The sequence below is a fragment of the Micropterus salmoides genome, unplaced genomic scaffold (assembly GCF_014851395.1).
Source record: "Micropterus salmoides isolate LMB-PRFRI ecotype aquatic unplaced genomic scaffold, ASM1485139v1 Ms_hic_scaffold_3, whole genome shotgun sequence".
Taxonomy (NCBI): Eukaryota; Metazoa; Chordata; class Actinopteri; order Centrarchiformes; family Centrarchidae; genus Micropterus; species Micropterus salmoides.
In genome coordinates, this window is record NW_024042261.1 from 28833939 (window position 1) to 28857161 (window position 23223).

Here is a 23223-nt window from a genome sequence, read left to right on the forward strand (position 1 = left end):
AGCCTCGTCTCATGTGATTAACGTTACTGCTGCAAGCGGCTGCGAAACAGGGCTACTTCCTCAATGGCCTGCAATAAACATTTGATAAACATCAGAAATGATTTATGCGGTTACTTGATAGAGCAGAAGTACATAGTTAATATGTTATTTCATTTGATATAACAATAGATTTAAGTTAACTTAGTTTTAGTAGTGAGGAAAAGGCTGCAGTTTATCAGAATCAGAATCAGCTTTTATTGCCAGGTATGTGTACACATACAAGGAATTTCACTCTGGATTGTACATTGCTCACGATGTGCTTACTCATACAAAAATACAAATCACAATAATAAAAATAAAATAAAATCAGACACAGACTTCAGTGTAGACAACACAAATATACACACTATGAACAAAAACAATATAGACATATTGACAAATAGTGCATTGAGCAGAGTGCAAAGGATGCAGGGGTATGTACATGTCTGAGGTGGATGTGATATACAGGTACATATGCATGTATACGTGTAGGCCTACACATGTACACAGTGCAAAGGATGCTGGAATAAATAAGTATAAGTATGCCATCTCCAAATGGGAAAAATGCCTTTTTATATTTGATATTCTGTTTTCTTTTACAGAGTCTCCTGCACATTTTGCTGGCCTTTAAGGTCCCTGGAAATTACATGTTCTTATTTTAGGAACCACATCATCATAGATTACTTCTGAAATTAACAGTTCTTCAAGTTCACAGAGTACAATGTTCAATACAAATTCATATTTGCTTGACTGAATGCAGTGTGGGTCATCTCCACAAGGTGGCATTATGTCCATCCATCAGCAGTCTGAAGATATACAGTATATTTGCAATGATTTGATCTCCTTTAACTTTGTTTTAGGCTACTGGCTCCATATTTGACTCAGTCTTCTGTAATGTCCCATAAAAATAACTGCATCAGGACTTCTATCCACTACTGCTGTATATTAATAATATGTGGTGCCATGTGAACTGATGGCTTTTCTACCACATCACATTGATTTCCCCTTTTACAATAACTATTATACTGAATTATTTTTTTACAAACTTACACCAAATCTGGCTATTTGCAATGATTTGAAGTTGGCTGCTTTATTTAATATAAATGTAATCAGAGACTGAATAGAATGAATATGTGTCAATGGTCTTCTTCTGTTTTTGTTGCTGTGTGAGTCTTGCTGTGCACAAAGCATTGCTACTTTGTTAATTGACTGTATGATTTGAAAGCATATTTTGGTTGGCCTCCTTGAGTGCAAACCACTGGTGCAAAAAAAAAACAGCTACACAAAAAGCACATTTGATAGAGAAAAGGGACAGAATTAAGGCAGTTATTGTCAAAACTCAATGCATGGACTGCCCAGATTATAACAAAGTTTGCATGTCTTCCAAATTGGTTAAAAAGAGTCTATAAGCATGAATGTTGAAATCCCACACTGGGCTGTAGAGTCACAATTACAGGGACACAAATGAAAAGCTTCTCTCATCTCAGCATACCACCAATGCAACATAATTACTGTCAGCACTTTACAGAAAACATACAGCCAGAGAACATGACATTCCTTGGCTCAGAATATTATGTTCTTCTCTTAGTTCTGCTCTTAGTAGTTTTATTGTACTGCCAAGCAGAATGTGTTAAAAATGCAAAAGAACAATGCTGGTTTTGGTTTAAAGCATTCACTGCAAATAGCCCAAACTTACTGTACACGGAAAGAGGGTGGACACAATGATGCATACTGTGCATCTCAGTGCATTAAAGTAGCCCTGCAATTAAAACTATTTGTACTTTTGTATTGTATCACTCTGTCAACTCAACAACGTGAGAGAAGCGCTCACGCTATAACTAAAGATGTTTACATGGAAATAAATTCATGAAAGGGGAAAACCTTATATTTTCAGAAGTCCATTGCCTTAATCCAGAGAGACAAATAGAGATAAAATAGACCAATAAAAACGGAGAGAGATAAAAGTTGTTTGTTCTTGTATTATTACCAACAAGGTTATTTTCTGCCTGTTTGTCTTGTTTGTTGGATGGATCGCTAAAAAAACAGATTTCAGTTTGGTGGACAGTTAGGCCATGGGCTGAGGGAAGGATTAGTTTTTGGTTCAGAAAGTGCCATCAGGAAGCCATTTAAAAAGCAATTTATGTTATCCCTCATAACACAACAAGCTTTTTCTCCTCTCCTCATACAAATTCCATTTTTTGGTGCAAACACATTTAGATGATCCTCAAAAAAGTTCCCTATAACTACTTGCCACATTCTTGGCAGACATGGCCAAATTGACATAATTCAGCAACATTATTTGGCCACAATTCGGTAAGGTCATGACTCCAGAAATTTTGCACAATCAGGTTTTAGGTTTTGGCACAAGTAATATCAACAATTATTTTCACCAGTAAAATATCCAAGCCATCAGTTTGCCAGCACCGAATAAGAAAACAAGACTTTTTCTTCTATTTTTCCCTTGTACCAACAATAATCTCATTCACAGAAAAATACAACCATTTGAACCTAAGAGCAAAATGTAATGAAATGAAATAGGAGTTTCAATTAAGAAAACTAGGTGCCACAAAACCAATCTACACAGACACTACAGGTTTACATTTAAAGCCAGAATAGTTGTATCACTTACATAATACAGTAAAGAAAAATTCACGTTACTGTCATGTTGAAATATGACAGAGACTGCTAAGGGAAAAGGAAATGTATTTACAGTGGGTACGGAAAGTATTCAGACCCCTTTAAATTTTTCACTCTTTGTTTCATTGCAGCCATTTTCCAAAAATCAAAAAAGTTCATTTTATTTCTCAGTAATGTACTCACAGTTCTTTCCATCTTTTAGTGACTGCTGTTCAATCTCATAGTTGTTCTAAAGTTTTGGTAACTGACGCTACAGTACTTTAGCTTAGCCGTTAGCGACTTTAGCTTAGCAGCTAGCGATGGCTTCTCCTTCTCCCTCTCTCTCTCCTACTTTCTCCTGCTCGGTGTGTCAGATGTTTAGTTACTCCTCTGCCTCCTTTAGCGGTAATGGTACATGTAATAAGTGTAGTTTATTTATAGACATGGAGGCGAGGCTCAGTGAGTTAGAAGTCCGGCTCCGCACCCTGGTAGATCAGTCTTTAGCTACTGTAGCTAGCCAGTCCCCGGTAGTCGGTGCGGAACGGCCTGAGTTAGCCTCTGGTAGCCGTCCTCCGGCATCCCCTGTGCAGCCAGGAAAGGGGGGCTGGGTGACTGTCCGAAGGAGGAATAGTAAGCATTCAAAGTCCACGGGGCATCATCAACCTGTTCACGTTTCTAACAGATTTTCCCCACTCAGCGACACACCCGCTGAGAAACCAACTCTGATCATTGGCAGCTCCATTTTGAGAAACGTGAATTTAGCGAAGCCAGCGGCCATAGTTAAGTGCATCCCTGGGGCCAGAGCGGGCGACATTGAGTCTTATTTGAAACTGCTGGCTAAGGATAAACGTAAATACAGTAAGATTGTTATTCACGTCGGCGGTAATGACTCCCGGTTACGCCAATCGGAGGTCACTAAGATTAATGTTGAGTCGGTGTGTACATATGCAAAAACAATGTCGGACACCGTAGTTTTCTCTGGACCCCTGCCAAATCTGACCAGTGATGACATGTATAGCCGTATGTCGTCATTCCGCCGCTGGTTGTCGAGGTGGTGTCCAGCAAACGATGTGGGCTTTGTTGATCATTGGCAGACTTTCTGGGGAAGACCTGGTCTGATCCGGAGAGACGGCATCCATCCCACTTGGGAAGGAGCAGCTCTCATTTCTAGAAATCTGGCCAAGTTTATTAGTGGACCAAATCCATGACAACCCAGAGTTGAGACCAGGAGGCAGAGTCGCAGTTTAACACACTTCTCTGCCCTTCTTTTTCAGCAGTTACCCACCCAAAACCCTACGCAGAGTCGCAGTCTAACACACTTCTCTGCTCCTCCATTTCAGGAGTTACTTAGTGAAAACCCTATAGTGACGGTGTCTGTCCCCCGACCATCGAAATTATTTAAAAAGGTAAACAGAAGAGGAGCTGTGCATAAAAACCTTATAAAAATTAAAACCACAAGAGCAATAGTGCAAACAAATAGGAGAGTTAAATGTGGACTCTTAAACATCAGATCTCTCTCTTCTAAAGGTGTACTAGTAAATGAACTAATATCAGATTATGATATTGATTTATTTTGTCTTACTGAAACCTGGCTGGGTGATGGAGAATATGTTAGCCTAAATGAATCCACCCCTCCCAGTCATATTAATACTCACATTCCTCGAGGCACAGGCCGAGGAGGTGGAGTTGCAGCTATCTTCGACTCTAGCCTATTAATCAGCTCTAAACCTAAACTAAACTATAACTCATTTGAAAGTCTTGTTCTTAGTCTTTCGCACCCAAGTTGGAAATCACTGCAACCAATTCTTTTGTTATAGTGTACCGAGCACCTGGCCCGTATTCTGAATTCTTATCTGAATTTGCAGAGTTTTTGTCAACTTTAGTCCTTAAAACGGACAAAGTTATTATTGTAGGGGATTTTAATATTCATGTAGATGTTGAGAATGACAGCTTCAGTACTGCGTTTATCTCTCTGTTAGATTCCATCGGCTTCTCTCAGAGTGTTCATGAACCGACTCACTGTTTTAACCACACCCTGACCTTGTTTTGGTGTATGGTATTGAAATTGAACATTTAGTGGTGTTCCCACAGAATCCCTCTTTATCCGACCACTGTTTGATAACTTTTGAGTTTGTATTGCTGAACTACTCGCCATTGGGCAAAAATTTCTATACAAGATGTCTGTCTGATAGTGCTATAGCTAAATTTAAGGATGCGATTCCATCAGCTCTAAATACATTATCTAGTCACAAAGTAACGGAGGACTCCTATGCTAATTTCAGTCCCTCCCAAATCGATCATCTTGTTGATAGTGCTGCTGGCTCGCTGCGAATGACACTCGACTCTGTAGCCCCTCTAAAAAAGAAAATACTAAAACAAAGACGGTTAGCTCCATGGTATAATACTGAAACTCGCAAATTAAAGCAAATATCACGGAAACTTGAGAGGAATTGGCGTTCCACCAAAGTGGAAAATTCTCGTTTAATTTGGCAAGATAGTCTTAAAACTTATAGGAAGGCCCTCCGTAATGCCAGAGCAGCGTACTACTCGTCATTAATAGAGGAAAATAGGAACAACCCCAGGTTTCTTTTCAGCACTGTAGCCAGGCTGACAGAGAGTCACAGCTCTATTGAGCCAAGTATTCCCATAGCTCTCAGTAGTTACGACTTCATGAGCTTCTTTAATGATAAAATTCTAGCTATTAGAGACAAAATTCACCAAGACCTGCCCTCAACTGGCACCGACTTATCTCTAAACTCAGGAACCTTAGAAACAGCTGTAGAACCAGATACATGTTTAGACTGTTTTGCTTCCCTCAATCTTTACCAACTAACTTCAATAATTTCTTCATCTAAACCATCAACCTGCCTCTTAGACCCCATCCCGACTAGGCTGCTTAAAGATGTTTTACCCTTAGTCAGCACCTCTATACTAGATATGATCAATCTATCTTTATCAACAGGCTATGTACCACAGTACTTTAAAGTAGCTGTAATTAAACCTCTTCTGAAAAAGCCCAAACTTGATCCGGATGTTTTATCAACTATAGACCTATATCTAACCTTCCATTTCTCTCTAAGGTTCTGGAGAAAGCAGTTGCTAAACAGCTGTGTGACTTTCTACAGAGCAATAGTTTATTTGAGGATTTTCAGTCAGGATTTAGAGCTCATCATAGCACAGAGACAGCACTGGTGAAAATTACTAATGACCTCCTTATTGCATCAGACAAAGGACTTGTCTCTGTACTGGTTTTATTAGATCTTAGTGCTGCATTTGATACCATTGACCATCAGATCCTATTGCAGAGACTGGAATATTTCATTGGCATTAAAGGAACCGCTCTAAGCTGGTTTAAGTCCTATTTATCAGATCGATTTCAGTTTGTACATGTTAACGATGAGTCCTCCATGCACGCCAAAGTTACTCATGGAGTTCCTCAAGGATCTGTCCTTGGACCAATCCTCTTCACTTTATATATGCTTCCTTTAGGCAATATTATCAGGAAACATTCCATAAGCTTTCATTGTTATGCAGATGATACTCAGTTATATCTATCGATCAAGCCAGATGAAACTCATCAGTTAGCTAAACTTCAAATGTGCCTTCAGGATGTTAAAACCTGGATGAGCTGTAATTTTCTTATGTTAAACTCAGATAAAACTGAAGTTATTGTTCTGGGGCCTAAGCACCTCCGTGACGCATTATCTAAAGATATAGTTTCCCTGGATGGCATCGCCTTGGCCTCCAGCACCACTGTGAGGAATCTTGGAGTTATCTTTGATCAGGACATGTCGTTTAAGTCCACATTAAGCAAATTTCAAGGACCGCCTTTTTTCACCTACGTAATATTGCGAAAATCAGGAACATCCTGTCTAAAAATGATGCAGAAAAACTAGTCCATGCATTTGTTACTTCTAGGCTGGATTACTGCAATTCCTTATTATCAGGCTGCTCGAAAAAGTCCATTAAGACTCTTCAGCTGATCCAGAATGCTGCAGCACGTGTTCTGACAGGAACCAGGAAAAGAGATCACATTTCTCCTGTTTTAGCTTCTTTGCATTGGCTTCCAGTAAAATCCAGAATAGAATTTAAAATCATTCTTCTTACCTACAAAGCTCTTAATGGTCAGGCACCATCTTATCTTAAAGAGCTCATAGTACCTTACTACCCCACCAGAGCACTGCGCTCCCAGAATGCAGGGTTACTTGTGGTTCCTAGAGTCTCCAAAAGTAGACTAGGAGCCAGAGCGTTCAGCTATCAAGCTCCTCTCCTGTGGAACCAGGTTCCAGTTTGGGTTCAGGAGGCAGACACCATCTCCACATTTAAGAGTAGGCTTAAGACTTTCCTCTTTGATAAAGCTTATAGTTAGGGCTGGCTCAGGTAGTCCTGAACCATCCCTTAGTTATGCTGCTATAGGCCTAGACTGCCGGGGGATTTCCCATGATGCACTGAGCTCCTCTCTCCTCTACTTTCTCTCCCTCTGTATGCAACCTTATCCCATTATTGCATGTTACTAACACAACTTCTCCCCTTTCTGGTAGTCTTGTGCTTTCTCGTCCCTCTCCTCTCTCCTCCTATCACTTCCTGCAGGTTTTCTGGCTCTGGAGCTGTGGAGTCTGGATCTGTGGCTGCGGGTCGCCTGCTGCCCCCGTGTTCCTGCTCGACACCCTCTACTGCAGCGACTGTTGTCGCTGGTCTTATTGTTATTATAATCATTAACATTACGATGGTTACCATTAACACTATTATAAATATCTGTACCATTTTTCATTTAGTTTATAGCAACATTACCTTCGCTGTCTGTACCTCTGTGTGTATATTGTGTAGGCTGCCTCCCTCCCCTCTCTCTCCTTACATCCTCTCTCTCTCTCTCTCTCTCTCTTTCTCTCTCTCTCTCTCTTTCACTCTCTTCTCTCTCTCTTCTCTCTCTCTCTCTCTCTCACCCCAACCGGTCGAGGCAGATGGCCGCCCACCCTGAGCCATGGTTCTGCTCGAGGTTTCTGCCTCTTAAAAGGAAGTTTTTCCTTGCCTCTGTCGCCTAGTGCTGCTCTTGGTGGGAACTGTTGGGCTTCTGTAAATATCATCACAGAGTACGGTCTAGACCTGCTCTTTTATGAAAAGCGCTGTGAGATAACTGTTGTTGTGATTTGGCGCTATATAAATAAAATTGAATTGAATTGAATTGAACTCAGCACCCCATCTTGACAGAAAAAAAACAGAAATGTAGAAATTTTTGCAAATTTATTAAAAAAGAAAAACTGAAATATCACATGGTCATAAGTATTCAGACCCTTTGCTCAGTATTTAGTAGAAGCACCCTTTTGATCTAATACAGCCATGAGTCGTTTTGGGAAAGATGCAACAAGTTTTTCACATCTGGATTTGGGTATCCTCTGCCATTCCTCCTTGCAGATCCTCTCCAGTTCTGTCAGGTTGGATGGTAAACGTTGGTGGACAGCCATTTTCAGGTCTCTCCAGAGATGCTCAATTGGGTTTAAGTCAGGGCTCTGGCTGGGCCATTCAAGAACAGCCACAGAGTTGTTGTGAAGCCACTCCTTCGTTATTTTAGCGGTGTGCTCAGGGTCATTGTCTTGTTGGAAGGTAAACCTTCGGCCCAGTCTGAGGTCCAGAGCACTCTGGAAAAGGTTTTCGTCCAGGATATCCCTGTACTTGGCCGCATTCATCTTTCCCCTCGATTGCAACCAGTCGTCCTGTCCCTGCAGCTGAAAAACACCCACACAGCATGATGCTGCCACCACCATGCTTCACTGTTGAGACTGTATTGGACAGGTGATGAGCAGTGCCTGGTTTTCTCCACACATACCGCTTAGAATTAAGGCCAAAAAGTTCTATCTTGGTCTCATCAGACCAGAGGATCTTATTTATCACCATCTTGGAGTCCTTCAGGTGTTTTTTAGCAAACTCCATGCAGGCTTTCATGTGTCTTGCACTGAGGAGAGGCTTCCGTCGGGCCACTCTGCCATAAAGCCCCGACTGGTGGATTGCTGCAGTGATGGTTGACTTACTACAACTTTCTCCCATCTCCCGACTGCATCTCTGGAGCTCAGCCACAGTGACCTTTGGGTTCTTCTTTACCTCTCTCACCAAGGCTCTTCTCCCCCGATAGCTCAGTTTGGCCGGACGGCCAGCTCTAGGAAGGGTTCTGGTCGTCCCAAACGTCTTCCATTTGAGGATTATGGAGGCCACTGTGCTCTTAGGAACCTTAAGTGCAGCAGAAGTTTTTTTTTTAACCTTGGCCAGATCTGTGCCTTGCCACAATTCTGTCTCTGAGCTCTTCAGGCAGTTCCTTTGACCTCATGATTCTCATTTGCTCTGACATGCACTGTGAGCTGTAAGGTCTTATATAGACAGGTGTGTGGCTTTCCTAATCAAGTCCAATCAGTATAATCAAACACAGCTGGACTCAAATGAAGGTGTAGAACCATCTGAAGGATGATCAGAAGAAATAGACAGCACCTGAGTTAAATATGAGTGTCACGGCAAAGGGTCTGAATACTTATGACCATGTGATATTTCAGTTTTTCTTTTTTAATAAATTTGCAAAAATTTCTACATTTCTGTTTTTTTCAGTCAAGATGGGGTGCTGAGTGTACATTACTGAGAAATAAAATGAACTTTTTTGATTTTTGGAAAATGGCTGCAATGAAACAAAGAGTGAAAAATTTAAAGGGGTCTGAATACTTTCCGTACCCACTGTATATATAATTTATTGGAGTACATTTGAGGAAGATAGGCTTCCACCCTCTGGCATAAGGGAAACAAAGTACTGCATACGTTGATTGATATATATATACAAATGAAGACAATCTAACTTGCTGAAACCCTAATATTTTTGAGGAAGTGGAAGCCATTTTGCCCACATGCCCAAAATAATTCTCCCAGTTTCCCATTAATCCACACAGTATTACCACATTAACACAGTATGAACCTAGTTTATCTGTTGTGGAAGATGCATTTGAACAGCTGTAGAGAGGTGTTTTCTGGTGAAGGGCATATGGGCTGAAGTGTTCAGGTACGCAGAAAACACACGGAGAGAGGTGGAATCATTATTCACTTAAATAATTGTGAGATAAACATAGCTACTACTACTAACTTAATTGTTACTTAATAAGTGTAATACAAACAATGAAATGCTGAAAAACCTGGTTGGCACTCAACACGCTTCTTAAAGAGGAGACCTTGTTAGCTGATCTCCCAATATCCATTGCATCTTTATTAACTCTTCAGAAACTCAGCGGTCTTGGGTCATTAAGGTTACAATAGGTGATGGAGGGTTCCACTGGGCTACCATTCTTGACACAGAATGATTGACTGTGATATTTTTTACACCAACTATCTTTGCCTGTGTTTGTTTAAGATTATTTAAGTTTAAAAGGAATTTTTTGTTTTATCCACCAAAATTATATCCTGGCAGTGTGCAAAATCGTAACATTATTTAGACTGTCTAGGGATATACAATTTAGAAGTTAACTAAGTAAAATTACTATAATCAGAAAATTTAAAAAGTTTTGCTGATAGACATTTTAAAGTTTCTCAGGTGGGTGGGGTCGCACTCATGTCTAAAGTCATGACCTCAGTGTTTTTAAAATCCAGGCTATCGCCCTGCTGACCAGTATTTATCGTGTGATAAATGAGAATAAGTGACATCATCTTATGATGAAAATAAAAGCAGATATACCTATGATTAACCCATTGCTGGTTTACCAAAATCATAAGGCGCAGCAGTGATTCAATTGATTAGTCTTGACTTTGACCATGTGTTGGGTAAGTTACTCAGAAATTGTAATATATTACTAGTTACTTATTACTCCTTAAAAAAGTAATACTACTACTTTACTTATTACTGGGTGATAAAAGTAACTAGTTACGTTACTAGTTACCTTACTATATTTCCAGTGTTTCCCACAGAATGACTAGTAGTAACACTTACTGTAATATTATTACAGTAACGCGTTACTGAAGGCGTTACTAATAACGTGTTACTGCCCAACACTGACTATGACAAAGTCTATTCTGATGCAAGAGCAATAAGTATTCATCTTATCTTCATTAAAAGGATGACAAGCATGAATAAATACACAGTTATACTCAATTCTTTAACAGTCACAACTGACAAAATCTTCTTCACTACACTGAAGGAGTTAAAAAAGTAATGGCTTTAACTAATCGGCACCTGTAAATATGATTTGGCAGCTGCAGGAATCTCAAGTTCACAACTTTTTTAACAATCAAATTTATTCAGTGCAGTAGTTCAAAATAGGATTTTTTGTGAGTATTTGGGAGGTTTGCTGTTTATGTGGAGGAACATTTTAGCTGATTCTTAGAACAATCAATCATGCTTTTTTGATAGCTATAGATAAAAGTGGGTGGGATCACGCTGTCTGAACTCAAGACCTCATTGTTTTTAAAAGTTTTCATCATGAGATAAACTAATTATTTATCATGAGATCAATGAGAGTAAGTGATGTCAACTTGTGATGAAAATAAAAGCATTGCTACGATTAAGATTACTTACAGCCACAGCCAGTGCTAGTAATGCCAGAAGAAAATATGATTTTTTGTGACTATATGGGAAGTTTGCTGATTATGTGGACTTGGTTTTTGATTCTGAATAATAAATCTGTCGCTTAGTGTAAGTACCCTAGCACATCTCTCTCTCTCTCTCTCTCTCTCTCTCTCTCTCTCTCTCTTTCATTCACTCTCTCGCTCTTCATTGTGATTCGCCTCTCTCCCTCCTTTATTTGCTGTGGGACTCCCCCTCCTCCTCTCCTCTGCGCCTCAAAAGCGCGATCCATAGTGCGAAGGCTTCCTTTTCTCCGTTTTTCCTACAGGATGGCATTCTTCAAATATCTTCGCTCTGTTAAGAATGAGCTTATCCTATTCTCAGCTCCGTTTCTTCTTCTTCCACTGCCTTTAGTGATCGGAACATCGGTATGTAACAGATTTGGATAAAACACTAGATTAATTTAAATTAAACTTTACCACACTGTTAAAGTGGAGAAATTCAGCAGCTATTGGTGATTTTGCCATGAAAAAGTAATGGATCTAAAGTTGTGGAACCATAAAGGTTACTGCACTCAGAATTTTTTTAAGTGTATTTTTTTAAGATAGTTTTTTTTTTTTTTTTTTTTAAAAAGCTAGTTTAATTAGGAACATTTCACATCTTGTGCATGTAGTTTTTAACACAGGACTGAACTAAATTCAGCGCGCCGAAGATTTTTTGGCTAACATTTTGTTAAAATGAATGAGTCTGATGGATACTGGTTCTCTACTGCACCTGTTGATGGGACTCACAAGTGCGCAGCGCACTTGGAGCAAAATGCATGTGAATTGTCCAGTAATGCCTGAGGCTGGAGCGCTCTGAAGACTTGTTATTTTAACTCCTTTCTGTTAACATGTAGGGTCATGTCCAGCGTGGGAACACAGAGTCAAAGGGCTAGGCAGGCGTTACCCCTACATGTGACATTACAGACATGCACACAGGCATGTAAGCATGTTATGATAAACTGCAATGCAAAGCAGCCATGAACAAAGACATAGTGTAGAGGAGGGTAACAAAGTATGAGGACTGAAACTTTAGGATAATTTGGTTGCTTGCAAAAACTGAATACAAAGGTTTTTAGCAATCTAAAAGCAATCAAGGCTTGAAGGTCTTAATTAGGCAGGTAATGCAATAAAACATGACAAATTAATATTTATGTAATATTAATATTTATGTATAATAATGTAAGGTTGGTTATAGAGCTCATAAGTATGAGAACTGCTGGTACAATCAGGTGACCAGAAACAAAAGAACAGTATGCACACTTATCTTCACCCTTTGAACCATCATAACATCTTAATGATATATACTCAGATCTCAGAAGCTGATTTTCACAGATGGTGCCTTTCCAGATGGGACCTTGAGCTCTAAAACAAGGTCTTTGTGTTTGTGTGCATTTGCCAGTATGTTTTTAACATGTTTTTTTGTTTGTTCATTGTTCCATTTTTTACAGGAGGCAGAATGTGCCTATGTGATAGTCCTGATGGCTGTTTTCTGGTGCACAGAGGTTCTACCACTGGCTGTAACAGCTCTGCTCCCAGCTCTCCTTTTCCCCCTGTTTGGCATCATGAAATCCAAGGACGTAAGTAAAATAACTGCAGCAGTGTGTAGAATTTTCCCCAACAGGGACGAATTGCTGTTCACACACGTTACTCTGTGTGACCCTGCTGTCTCAGGTGTGTATGCAGTACCTGAAGGACACAAACCTGTTGTTTGTGGGGGGACTGCTGGTTGCAGTAGCAGTGGAGCACTGGAATCTGCACAAGCGCATCGCCTTGAGGGTGCTGCTCTTTGTTGGTGTGCGTCCAGCACTGTGAGTGGCTCAGATGCACACCCCCAGATTCTCTGTTTGACTTGTGATCTTTAAGACTTATGTTTCCAAAGAATATCTAATCATCTATGATATCATCAAAAACACCTGATATAGATAAGGAAACCATGTTCAAGCTTTTCATTGCTATAATAAAAGTCTGTCTTTCTTCCTCTTTATTGTTGAATGTTGTAAAACACTCAAGCCTCCCTCATCCAATCCAGGCCACTAACAGTGTTTATGTTTTTTGTTGTTCCTGACAGTTTGATGTTGGGTTTCATGGGTGTGACAGCCTTCTTGTCCATGTGGATCAGTAACACGGCTACCACAGCAATGATGGTGCCTATTGTCCAAGCAGTGCTGGATCAGCTCAACAAAAGCGAGGCAGAGATACCTCAGATCCTCAGCTCAGAGGAGCAGGTCCAGACAACAGACACGGAAAGCAAACAGCCTCCGCAGACAGAGAAACAGAGTGAGGGACAAGGTGAGTCATCTTCAAGTCTGTTTGGCAAGAAAAAGTACTGAAGACAATGTACAGCATCACACAAACTTTCTACTCATCAAACTGTGTTGCTAGTAGCTCTCTTCATTCCTTTCTCTCTGTTTGAAGGCCCAGTAGTGGTGACTTTCTTAGATGTTGCAGTGGAGGCTGCCATGCATAAACAGGCAGCAGAAAGGCAGAGAATGTGTAAAGGGATGACCCTGTGTGTTTGTTACGCTGCCAGCATCGGCGGCACCGCCACACTGACAGGAACCGGCCCCAATCTGGTGCTCAAGGGCCAGATGAACCAGTGAGTGTTTTCTCAAAGCCCTGTTTTGTTATGTTGTATTACTTTCATTGTTGTTCCACAAAATATTATATATGTTATTTGTTGTTTACTCCAGACTCTTTCCTCAAAACGGAGATGTGATTAACTTTGCCTCCTGGTTCGGCTTTGCCTTTCCTAACATGATCCTCATGCTCACACTGGCCTGGCTTTGGCTGCAGTTTGTCTTCATGGGATTCAAGTGAGTTTGGTGATGGTTAAAGCCTAATCATAGTGACAGAGACTTGAATCAACATCAAGAAACCTTTACCGCAGCAGGAGTGTGATTGAGCGTAGAGGTGACACAAAGATTTTTCCTGTGTGATCCCTCTAGCTTTAAGAAGACGTGGGGCTGTGGGGCTGTGAAGACAGAGAAGGACATCGCTGCCTATAATGTGATCCGAGAGCAACATCGCCTGCTGGGGCCCATGTCCTTTGGAGAGATAAATGTCCTGGGTCTCTTCATTCTGCTGGTGGTGCTGTGGTTCACAAGGGACCCAGGTTTTGTTAACGGCTGGGCGACAGATATCTTCAACTCCAAAGCAGAGTTTGTCAAAATTTTTCTATTTCCAATTCTTTGAATTTTTTGCTTTGAAGAAATTTTAATTCCCTCTTCACTCCACTTCTCAGGTATGTGACAGATGCCACAGTTGCAATCTTCATTGCCATCCTTCTCTTTGTTTTACCCTCCAAACCCCCACATTTCTGTTCATGGAGGACTCAAAGATTTGACACAGGTGAGGCACCGTTCTGGAAGAATATAGATTACATGTCATACATTCATATGCAAGTTTTAAGAGGGGGAGACAGTGCAATGTTTCAATACTGACACTGAATTTATTGGATCTGTAGCACCCCATCAAACTGTTTGCCCAACTCCACCTCTGCTCACCTGGAAAATAGCCCAAAAGAAGTTACCATGGGGCATTGTGCTTCTCCTTGGAGGAGGTTTTGCTCTGGCCAAAGGCAGTGAAGTAAGTGACAGTGACAGTCATAATGTTAATGGGAAACTGGGCCAAGAGCTTACACACAATATGGACAATAAGAATAATAATGTCTCTGGAGCAGGAAGTGTGGTGGTGGCTTCATGGTTGGCTGTGTTCAAAGTTGCTAAATATTTTCATGAAATTCAACCCTCGTTTTATAGTATTTATGGTAGATAGTTTTCTCTGCTATCAGAGTGGTTTATGTTACTGCAATGCAAACCAAACATTTCAAATTGCTGCCAGTTCAAATTCTCCACTGAATGTGTTACTTTTGTTTAATTTATTTCGCAGTTTTATGCTGCAAATACCCCTGAGTTACATTTCAAAGGATACTGTATATGGCGCACAAACCTTAATTAGAGTATACTCACAGTAAATGAGCAAATGTTAACTTATCTGTTTAAATTAATACTGTGTACATTTCCAGAAAAGACTTTAATCCATTATTATTATGTTGTGTTTCTCTGTAGGAATCAGGACTCTCAAAATGGATAGGAGATCAAATGACTCCTCTGCAAAATATTCCTCCCTGGGCAATTGCTATCATCTTATGCCTGTTGATTGCTACCTTCACAGAGTGCACCAGTAATGTGGCCACTGCGACGCTCTTCCTACCTGTCTTAGCCTCAATGGTAAGTTCTAAGAGAGAGAGAGTGAAATGTTTTTAACAAAAAAAGCAGAGGCAGGATCTCAGACTGCAGGTGACAGACAGTTATGTTTGGCAGTGGTTCAGTGAGGTGAAGTGCTACATAGTGTAATTTAATTTGAACCGATTTTCCCCAATTGGAGTTCAGCATTGAAACTACTCCCAGTGAGAGCCGGCCTATTTTCCCTTGTTTTGTTACCCAGTTGGTCATTCAGGCTGAATATGTTTGGTCCCCTTCCCCGGGCCCCTCCTCCCATTAATAACATGCCAAACACACCAATTCAGCCAGTGCCTTGTAATGCCCACCCCACTGCGGCTGAAGAATGGCATTACTGTGCCGGCTAGTCAAGCACTCGAGAGAAAAGCTGGGTTGTGAAGGACAGTGCCAAGAAGAGGCATTCAAATAGATATTTATGGAAGGCAAAGCCCAGCGGGCACACAAGGGCATCCAATCGTTGTGTGAAAATAGAGATAAAATGAAAGAAGAGAAAGAGAAGGCCATCTGATCAGTTACATAGCTGAAAGTGGGGAGATGACACACACTGTGGCTTGTGGTATGTCACTTTGTGTCATCCAGTCAAGTGAATCTTTTAGCATTTAATTTAAACAAAACACATCAGACAAGACAAAACATTGTCAACGTAGTGACCTGATATATAGCCTGTACTTTAAAGAAGAATATAAAGTTTAAATCTTTCACCCTCTGTTTATTTTAAGAACCAGAAATTACTGTGCACTTGTAAGCTACTGTGGGATATGTAATTCAGAAGCAGATTCCAGAGTAATGTTTTCTGCATCATAGAGGTCTGCCATTATCGCTACATATGTAGTGCTTTTCTATTTTAGATATCGTGATTCAGCACCAAGCTTGCAGGAATTACATCTTAATTACACCCACTTAATGAGAGTTTCCACTCCTCACAGAATTGCACACATTTCACTCTGAGTTATGAGTCAGTGATTACGGTTGCAGAAAAATAGCCACATGGTTTAGTGGAGGTTTTTGTTATCAAGGCTATGTTCATCCCTGTCTCAGACTGCTGAATCTTTCTGTGTGATGATTGCAGTCTCAGTCCATTGGAATCAATCCACTGTACGTCATGGTGCCTTGTACTCTGAGTGCCTCTTTTGCCTTCATGCTGCCTGTTGCTACGCCTCCAAACGCTATTGTCTTCTCTTATGGGTACCTCAAGGTTGCTGACATGGTGAGTATGGCAGTTGTGTTTGTTCATTAAATTAAATGTTGAACATGCAAAGTTGTCACCATAGTTGCCACTGTTACACTCTAAGGATAGCTGAACTTATGTGTTCATTGTCACTTGCAGTTGCGACCTGATGTGGAATATTTTGACATTTTGGGAAATGCACTTATTTGCTTTCTTGCTGAGGGTCAGATGTAGCATGGCTAGCTAAAAACAGTTAGTTAGTGTGGCAGCGCATACAATGATCTCAGAACTCCCCGGGGGACTCCAGTTCTTTCAGCCATTTCCGCCTGGTCCCTCTCCTTTTCCTCTCATGTCTGTATGTTTATAAAACCGATTCATAAACCCTGAGATAAGGAAATTTTCACTCAATCTTAAACTATTTAAGCTTGCTTCAACACATCTTCTGATGTAGAATTTGACTCTAATCGCGCCTTTCTGTTGACATTGTATGCAGTCGCATCACCTCTAAATCTCACTTCGTTTTCTGCCTAAATACACCTTTTGGTATGATATGAAGCTACTGCCAGCAGCTTAACCTAGTATGAAGACTGGAAACAAGGGAAACAGGTAGCCTAGCTCAGTCCAAAAAAAACTAAATCTGCCTACCAGCACCTCTAAAGCTCAAAAATCAATATGTTTGTGTGTAACCCAAGCATATACACAGGGAAATAGGGGATTGGACCCACAATGCAGACACCAAGATGGAGCAGGTACAGTTCAGAGTGTTTTTAACAGATCCACAGAGAAAAAATGTACAACAATGGCGAGGCAGTTCAAAGACCAGAAGGCAAAACTAATCTATAGTCCAGAAACATAGGAAAAGCATAAATCCAAGCAATGACGGCACACAAAAATCCACAAATATCCAAAGGCGGGCACAGAGACGCTTGACAGTTTCCCAGGGACAAGCCAACAGCACATAATGAAGAGACAGAAACTTAAGTAAACAAGAGGACAGGGACAAACGAGGCACAGGTGGAGACACTTAGACAATGAGCATAGACAGTAAGCAAAGTTCAGAGTTCTAAGCTAACCAGCTGCTGGTCGTACCCTCATAATTAATGAAAAGACACAAGAGTGGTATCGGTCTTCTTATCTAATGCTCTGCAAGTAAGTGAATAAGCGTATTTCCCAAAATGTTGAACCTTTGCTTTAATATCACTACTTACTCTTATTCTCCATCAGGCCAGGACAGGAATAATCATGAACATCATTGGCATCCTTTGCATTACACTGGCCATCAACAGCTGGGGCAAGGCCATGTTTGACCTGGACTCCTTCCCTGCCTGGGCCAACGTTACTGGGGTGTGAGCCTAATTCGGTCATAGGAGATAATCCACGAACACCCTGCTCTCCCTATACACAGGTGCAAAACATACACCCCGGGTCAGAGCGACAGCATGAGACCACACGGTGGACTGCATGCGTCCGATTGCTGCTAGAACACAAGCCTTTCATTGCTTGTTTTCGATGACACCTGAGTCTTGCTTGTGAAAGAAAGTGGTGATGAATATGATTGGGAATTACAGAAGAGTGGTTGAATTTTTGTTTTTTACACTGTATCACATTGTATTACAATTTAAAGAAAAAATGTATGCTTATAAAACACTATCACAGTAATCATCTACTCAGTCAGCATTTATAACTGCAAATAGAGACTTTATAATCCTTCTAAGCAGCCAATTCAAAAAACACCATTGGAGTGCACTCTTTTTTATAAAAACACATCAAATGAAGGGCTATGCAAAAGGTGTAAGTTATTAGAAATTTTTTATATAGTCACATGTAGCTGCATCTTAATAGCAATAAGCCATGCAGTATAACATAAGAACTTAACCTTACCCAAGTATTGCACTTACACACAATTTTGAAGTACTTGTACTTTACTTAGGAATTTACATTTTATGCTGCTTCTGCTTTTACTTCATGTATTTCAAAGGAAAATCTTGTCATATTGTTCTGTATACTTTTTGTTCTACTACATTTCTCTGACAGCTGTGGTTACTAGTTACTTTATTAGGATAATATGAAATTATTATATATTAAAATACTTAACTGCATATACATTAGCTCTATCTCAACCAGACAGAAAATTTAAATTCTATACATTTAGTAATAATAATCCAATAATATCACATATAATTTAACACTGACAAGGGCAATTCAGCTGCTTAATGAGTACTTTTACTATTGGTAATTTTTTTTGTCAAAATATACTTTCATCTAAGTCAAATATTAAATAAATATCAACTATTTTTACACTGTGGTGTTGCTAAAAATACTTGAGAAAAATAAATACTTCTTCCACCAAGTCAAGTATCAAGTACTAAATATTTTTCAAGCACATCTCTCTGAATACATTTACAGTAAAGGAACAGGGGCTGTAGGTTAGGTTTGCCATTTTGGTATTTTTAGAAAATGGGCTAAAACGTACAGTATAGCAGAGACTACAAATAAACATGTACTTTTGTCTCTTTGAATCCAAATTGACCTCTGCATTGACCTATTAAGGGTTTGTTATAGTACCAGCATCATTCAACTTTTAAATGTAAAAGAAATCTATATGTGCCTTGTACAAACATACTAAGTGATTGAACTGAAAACCGATTTTCAATATTTGTATCAATATTTTGTGCTGATATTGTGAAATATCTCACTGCAATAATGAAGTATGCCTGAATTGCAATAATAATAATAAATACATAATAAAGTGTTATTTATGAACCAATGTGCATCTAGGAAATGATGTATAAAGTATCTTAAATTGCCAATGGGCTAAAGTAAACACTGTTTCATTAGCCTGTTACAAACTATAAAAATAAAAGACTTGAGTTTTAATGTTTCTTTCTTGTTTTATTGCCTCTACATACAGTGGTAACTCTGATAGAACAACTATACCTACAACGACTGTACAGACTAAATCATTTATTTTCCATACGCAGTGTTATTTAACAAACATGGCATGTCAGTTGTTCAAGTGATGCATGCAATATTTTTTTATTCTTGTTTGTGGTCTAAAATTGAAGAATAGGTAGCTAGGATAGACAAGGCTTAAATAAAGCAGGTGGAAAGAAAACTGTTAGCTGTAAAAACAGAGTTGTCATACAAAGCAAAATCATCCCACTTTCATCGTCAGCTGGCTCTTTCTCAACTTCGCATGACAATTGCCTGTTTTTAAAGTGCACACGTGTTTCTCTTCCTCTTGCTTAATGACCTCTTGTCTCGTGCATAAAGCTAATATAATCCTGTAAACACAGTGTGGAAAGCCACAATAATCCTGGACCGAAAGGCCACACCTATGTATGTAGGCAAAAGCTGTGTGTCATTGTCCTTTGCAGAGACTTTGCGCAAGTCAAGGGTCAAGGCAGTCATATTGTCCAGCATTGTTTTGCATCATAAACATTATAAACTCAAAGAAGACATTTCTCATGTCTCCATTTAAAGACCCCATAGCGCAACCTTACAAGTATCCACATGAGTATCTTTCACAATGCCATCACCAAGACTGTATTTACAGCAAGTGAAAAAGATCTTCATCAAACATATCACTCATACATATATGGCAGTAAACAGCACAAAAAAACATAATGATGTCGCGTGACAGAGGAAAACATGTTACACTGCAACAAAGGTAGCGGTGAGAAATCAAAGTTCTAACCTCACTTCTGTTGGACAATTAAAATGTTGGTTGGGTGCATAGAGTGGTCCGGATCACTATGATCTTGTGTGCCACTGGCTAAAAAACGTTATGTAATTACAGTGCCTTTCTCTCCCTTTTCTGCCTCTCAGCCACCCACTCATTATCCAATTGAAACACATCCTTATGTATCCTAGCCTCCATTATTGGCTATATATACATGCTTTCAGCTTTCAGTAGGAAATTGAACCTGCAAGTTGCTTTGCTGGGTTTTCATGCGACTGACTACACACAAGAAACTTCTGTTGAATCCAACCCAGTTTCTAGTAACTCATTTTAAACTTGACCTTCTGGTTGTTGAATAAGCAAGTAGAAAGATTTATAAATGACTAACAAACAATTATACTGTCATGTGGAATTCAAGACAACTTTCCAGGCACAAAAGAGGCAAAAAGTCTATTTGGTGTCTTATCCAAATGTTGCATTTCAGAGTATTTTGTGAATGGGAAGGCTTTTTAAAGACACATAGGCCTGTATCAGTTACACATGAGGACAATTTACAGCCTGTCTGATAACAATCAATCCTTCCTGGCACATAAAGACTTGTATTGTGTGTAGAGATGGTTTCAGTTAGCAATCGAGTATCCAATTAAGCTGTGGACAAGAGTCAGGCCAAAATCTGAAAGATCCAGGAGAGGACAGAAGGACTTGCTTTGCAGTCTTTTGACCAAAGTGCATTCATACTGGCCAGGCTAAACTAATAGTGCCTTTATAATAATTTTCTTGGTCAGATTATATGTTAATGGATACACTTTTACTACCCCAATATCTGCAATATAAAAATTTTAACAGCACTGTGGGTGGTAGATCAAGTCAGGTCAAGTATTTATATAGTCCAACACTCAATTCAAATGATGAAACATAAGAGGATGGATCCAGAAGGACCGGTGAGCAGCTGCAGGTGTCACACCCCCACTCCTCTCCACTACAGAGACCTTAACATGACCTTTATACAATGTACAATTCCAGGCCATTTTCTGGGTAGCTCATTGATCTGGCCATGTGAATCAAATCATGTTCATGCAAATCATTCAGTGACCATTTCAGGACCCTTTGCAAAGTCGCTTCATGTTTACCGGTTTACTGTGTCTATTATGGGATTCTACTTCTTGCCATGAAATGCACCCAGAACCCTTCACCTTAGGGAACATTCCCCTTATAGACACTTGTTTTGTGTGTACCACACATGCTCAACAACAGAGTGAATGGTGACTCATCAGACTATATGAGCCCAGTTCATGTGTTCTTTGCACCATTTCATTTGCAAAAAATGACATTTTTAAGTGTAATAAGAGGTTAAAGCACTGCAACCCTACTATTGTGTTCCTCTCTCTGAACTTCTCAATAGACTGTTTTGATGAAATTGCGTGGTCAATTGCTGCTGATTAAAAGTTGTAGCTGCTTTTCTCTTGCATTTCAAAACAAAGCGCAGACATTCAGGTGACAAAAGAGCGTGCACCTCCATCCCAAAGTGCCCCGACCAGATGTCTTACCTTCAGACCTACAGGACAGCATCACCTGATGCTGAGATTGTTTGATGTAAGAAACATATTGAGCATTTTTTTGCCTATTGCAAAAGAGATGTTTGTGATGTGTTGACATGCCCTGGTGGTCAGAATAAACCACATCCAAGTCCAGACAGCACATGACATTAAAGTGAAGTTACAGTATTTGTCATTGGTATGAAACAATTAACTTCAACATACTTTGTTTCCTTCATTTACATTACCTGGAGAGCAAGTTTGTGGATAAATATCCTCACATGAACTGAAGGTCAAAGAACATATAATTACTTGCAAAATAATGTTAAAATTTAAAATCACATTTAATTTGGCAGATGCTTACCAGTTACACTGATCACCTCTAATTAGTCTAATTCTACACCCTCCTGAGATTAAATAATGGGATTTTAATAGTATTATCATATTCATTGGATTCTACTTTTTTCAAGACCTTAAACCACCTTTTAACTTTTGACTACTATAAATAAACAATTCAGGAAGGCAGGAACGTATAAATTCATCATGGTCTTTTGAAAAGGAAAAAAGTAATTTAACACATGTTTAATTTAAAAAAGTAATTTCACAAAAAGATGACTTTTAGTTGTTAACTTGAGCGCAGTTTTATTTAGGGTAATTTAATTTACCTTGTTTTTAAATGGGTCTAATAATGCATGTGAGACATTATTAACCTTGTAAATATAAACAAAAGGTAAAAAAAAAAAAAAAGTATTAACTACTATTTAAGTGTCTCATGAATTTCCGTAAAACAGTGGAACTAAAGAAATGTTAATTAGGCTATGGCATTTTTAATGAATAATTACCTTACTTTAATAGAGAAATTAAGAACACTTACGTGTTTTATTGGAGACCAAAACATTTCTTCAGCATAAAGATTAGTGCTTAATAATTCATGTATTTAATTTGGGAAGTGATATGTCATATAAAGACTTTGAAATGCACAGTGACATTTTACATTTTGTGAAGCCCTACAGTGTGATCAGTCTTCACGTGTTTGAGAAATGGCTCCATCTGTTGGTACGATGCAGCACTAACAAAACGTTTAATGACAGAAGAACCTAGATTTTTATCGCAGCATGGGATAAAATGCATGAATTTCAATTGACTCTCGGCTGACTTCTTCAGCAGGTGTCTCCTCACCTATAGGCCTAGTGATCTACAGACAGGTTATCACCATCAAAGGGGACTGCATTCTCTGGACAAATAGCCGATCAAGTAGGCTATATCATACAAATATTGGGGCCACATTGAGGAGTATAGAAAAATCAAAGATTATAGAATAAGTCATAATCTTTTGAGAATAAAGTGGTATTACGAGAATAAAGACGTAACAGAGTTCACCTCCTACTTCATGGA

General features: G+C 39.5%; 1 protein-coding gene across 1 annotated transcript; it reads left to right on the forward strand.

Annotated features, from left to right (window-relative positions):
- Positions 1-11444: 11444 nt before the first annotated feature.
- LOC119882223 (solute carrier family 13 member 5-like) lies at positions 11445-19492 on the forward strand. The gene is made up of 12 exons (XM_038692214.1): positions 11445-11586; positions 12651-12779; positions 12874-13010; positions 13271-13491; positions 13618-13798; positions 13893-14015; positions 14148-14360; positions 14444-14550; positions 14666-14787; positions 15270-15431; positions 16513-16650; positions 17836-19492. Exons 1-12 carry the CDS (start codon positions 11488-11490, stop codon positions 17959-17961), a joined length of 1758 nt encoding a protein of 585 aa, XP_038548142.1. The 5' UTR covers positions 11445-11487; the 3' UTR covers positions 17962-19492.
- The last annotated feature ends 3731 nt before the right edge of the window (positions 19493-23223 follow it).